Here is a 2,902-nt window from a genome sequence, read left to right as displayed (position 1 = left end):
TAAATTATTTCTATAAATTTCAGACATCAGAGAAATATATATCAAATTATTCACAAATTCTTTAGAAATTATTAAAAAAACAAAATCCACACAAGGAGGTGAGAGAGGAGAGATTGTCACAGGATGTTCCGTGCTCGTGTTCATGTGTCAGGCAGGGACACAGGCACCGGTATGATTGCTTGCTTGACGCTGAAGCCGAGCGGACGCACGCATAGTGCACGCGCCAGCATGATCGTAGGCAGGAGAGGCCGACGCTTCCGCATCACAGGGTAAAAAAACTATTGATAACAAGCGACGAATCAAGCGGTTGATCATTAGCTTTTCTGAATGTTTATCTAATTTGGCTGCTGCTCGAATCGAATCAAAACAAAGCTGACACGAAAAAAAGGAGATACGTGTTGACCGCCCTACGGGCTGCGCTGCGGCCATGACGACTCCTCCTCCACCGCCCGCCCGTCCCCCGATGCTCTCCGTCTCCGGCCGCTATATATAAGGACACCACCTCACTCCCCTTCTGCCATCACACACCACCGCTCACCAACAACCGAACCCAGCAGGAGCCCATCCCCCTCTGCACGGCTGTTCTCCTCTGTGTCCGGCCGGTCTCCTCTCTTCCAGCCAGCTCACTCCATCGGATAGCTAGGATACTCTCCACCTCGCTTTCCCTCCCTCCCAGTCACCGTCCACCCATGGCGTCGCACAACGGCGGCACCAAGCACCTGGCGCCGATGGAGGTCTCGGTGGAGGCCGGGAACGCCGACGCCACCGAGTATCTCGACGACGACGGGCGCCCCCGCCGCACAGGCACGTTCTGGACGGCGAGCGCGCACATCATAACCGCCGTCATCGGCTCCGGCGTGCTCTCCCTCGCCTGGGCCATCGCGCAGCTGGGGTGGATCGCCGGCCCGGTCGCGATGCTGCTCTTCGCGTTCGTCACCTACTACACCGCGACGCTCCTCGCTGAGTGCTACCGAACGGGGGACCCGGACACCGGGAAGCGGAACTACACGTACATGGACGCCGTGCGGTCCAACCTCGGCGGCGCCAGGGTCGCGTTCTGCGGCGTGATCCAGTACGCCAACCTCGTCGGCGTCGCGATCGGGTACACCATCGCGTCGTCCATCAGCATGCAGGCCATCAGTAGGGCGGGGTGCTTCCATAAGCGAGGGCATGCGGTGCCGTGCAAGAGCTCCAGTAATCCCTACATGATCCTCTTTGGAGCCGTGCAGATTTTGTTCTCGCAGATTCCAGACTTCGATCAGATTTGGTGGTTATCCATCGTCGCTGCTGTCATGTCCTTCACCTACTCCAGCATCGGGTTGTCCCTTGGCATCGCACAGACTGTTGGTATGTATGTCATTTCCCTGTGATTCTAGTTTCCTCTTCAATATATGTTCACGATTTTGATGGATGAATTCGTGGTAACTGACTTGTGCTCGATCAAACCGCTGATGAATTGCAGCTAATGGTGGGTTCAAGGGCAGCCTCACCGGCATCAGCATCGGCGCCGACGTCACCTCCACACAGAAGATCTGGCACAGCCTGCAGGCGTTCGGCGACATCGCCTTCGCCTACTCCTTCTCCAACATCCTCATCGAGATCCAAGTAAGCAGCAACCACAATCCCCTCTTCTGCTCCACTGTTCTGTGTTCTCTGCAACTGGATTCTATTCCCCTGTTTCTAACCAAGTCTGCTCTGGTTCTTCCCCACAGGACACGATCAAGGCGCCGCCGCCGTCGGAGTCGAAGGTGATGCAGAAGGCGACGCGTCTGAGCGTCGCCACCACCACCATCTTCTACATGCTGTGCGGGTGCATGGGGTACGCGGCGTTCGGCGACACGGCCCCCGACAACCTCCTCACTGGATTCGGCTTCTTCGAGCCGTTCTGGCTCATCGACGTCGCCAACGTCGCCATCGTGGTGCACCTCGTCGGCGCCTACCAGGTCTTCTGCCAGCCCATCTTCGCCTTCGTGGAGCGCCGCGCCGCGGGGGCGTGGCCGGACAGCGCCTTCATCGCCCGGGAGCTCCGTGTCGGTCCGTTTGCCCTGAGCCTTTTCCGCCTGACGTGGCGGTCGGCGTTCGTGTGCGTCACCACCGTGGTCGCCATGCTGCTCCCGTTCTTCGGCAACGTCGTGGGGTTCCTCGGCGCCGTCTCGTTCTGGCCGCTCACCGTCTACTTCCCCGTCGAGATGTACATCAAGCAGCGCCGCGTGCCGCGCTGGAGCACCAAGTGGATCTGCCTCCGGACGCTCAGCGTCGGATGCCTGTTTGTGTCCATCGCCGCCGCCGCGGGCTCCATCGCCGACGTCATCGACGCGCTCAAGGTGTACCACCCGTTCAGCAGCTGATTGTTGTAGCTGGAGCCTGGAGTGGAGTGGATGGACGTATGTACTGCATGCAGCATTCATTGCGTTCAACGACTTTGGTCAATCGTAGTACAAGGGTCAAGGGAGCGGGAAAAATGCAAGTGTGAGATGTTTGCATGGAGGCCCTTATAGAACAGTGATGGTTAATTAAGTGAAAGTTTAGGCGCCCTTGTGCACATGTTGGTCGCAATCGCATTCCTTGGAAGACAAGGGGTGGGGCCAGAATGGCAGGAGGTGGGTGTTTTGTTTGTGATGAGCCTACTGTAGTAGGTGTATGTATGGAGCCAAAAAATGTTTCTTTTTTTTACAATTTTCTTTTTTATGTTTTCGCCTAAGGTTCTGTTTGTGTAGTTTTATCGCGCAACCCGTTGTACCGGGAAAAGAATATGAAGAGAATGAAAATTTTCATATGATCCGTGCCACCCTTTTTTTTAGGTTCGTAACAACGACACACCGGCCACTGCCCACCAACCACAAAAAAAAGAGAGGTTTTGTTTGAGGAGAAGCCAAAAATCTCAAAAACTGAGGGAGGAATA

The 2,902-nt window shown here is 56.0% G+C and overlaps 1 protein-coding gene across 1 annotated transcript; it reads left to right on the top strand.

Annotated features, from left to right (window-relative positions):
- Positions 1-508: 508 nt before the first annotated feature.
- Positions 509-2,484, top strand: LOC136508268 (amino acid permease 3-like). The gene is made up of 3 exons (XM_066502920.1): positions 509-1,347; positions 1,463-1,605; positions 1,713-2,484. The coding sequence occupies exons 1-3, from the start codon at positions 690-692 to the stop codon at positions 2,346-2,348; spliced, it is 1,437 nt and encodes a 478-aa protein (XP_066359017.1). The 5' UTR covers positions 509-689; the 3' UTR covers positions 2,349-2,484.
- Positions 2,485-2,902: the final 418 nt, after the last annotated feature.

Source organism: Miscanthus floridulus, chromosome 15 (genome assembly GCF_019320115.1).
Source record: "Miscanthus floridulus cultivar M001 chromosome 15, ASM1932011v1, whole genome shotgun sequence".
Taxonomy (NCBI): Eukaryota; Viridiplantae; Streptophyta; class Magnoliopsida; order Poales; family Poaceae; genus Miscanthus; species Miscanthus floridulus.
This window is presented reverse-complemented; position numbering and strand designations above follow the sequence as displayed.

Coding starts and splice junctions, on each gene's coding strand:
- LOC136508268 (XM_066502920.1), top strand. CDS start 690: ATGGCGTCGCACAACGGCGGCACCAAGCACCTGGCGCCGATGGAGGTC. Junction 1,348..1,462: donor TGGCATCGCACAGACTGTTG/GTATGTATGTCA, acceptor GATGAATTGCAG/CTAATGGTGGGTTCAAGGGC. Junction 1,606..1,712: donor ACATCCTCATCGAGATCCAA/GTAAGCAGCAAC, acceptor TCTTCCCCACAG/GACACGATCAAGGCGCCGCC.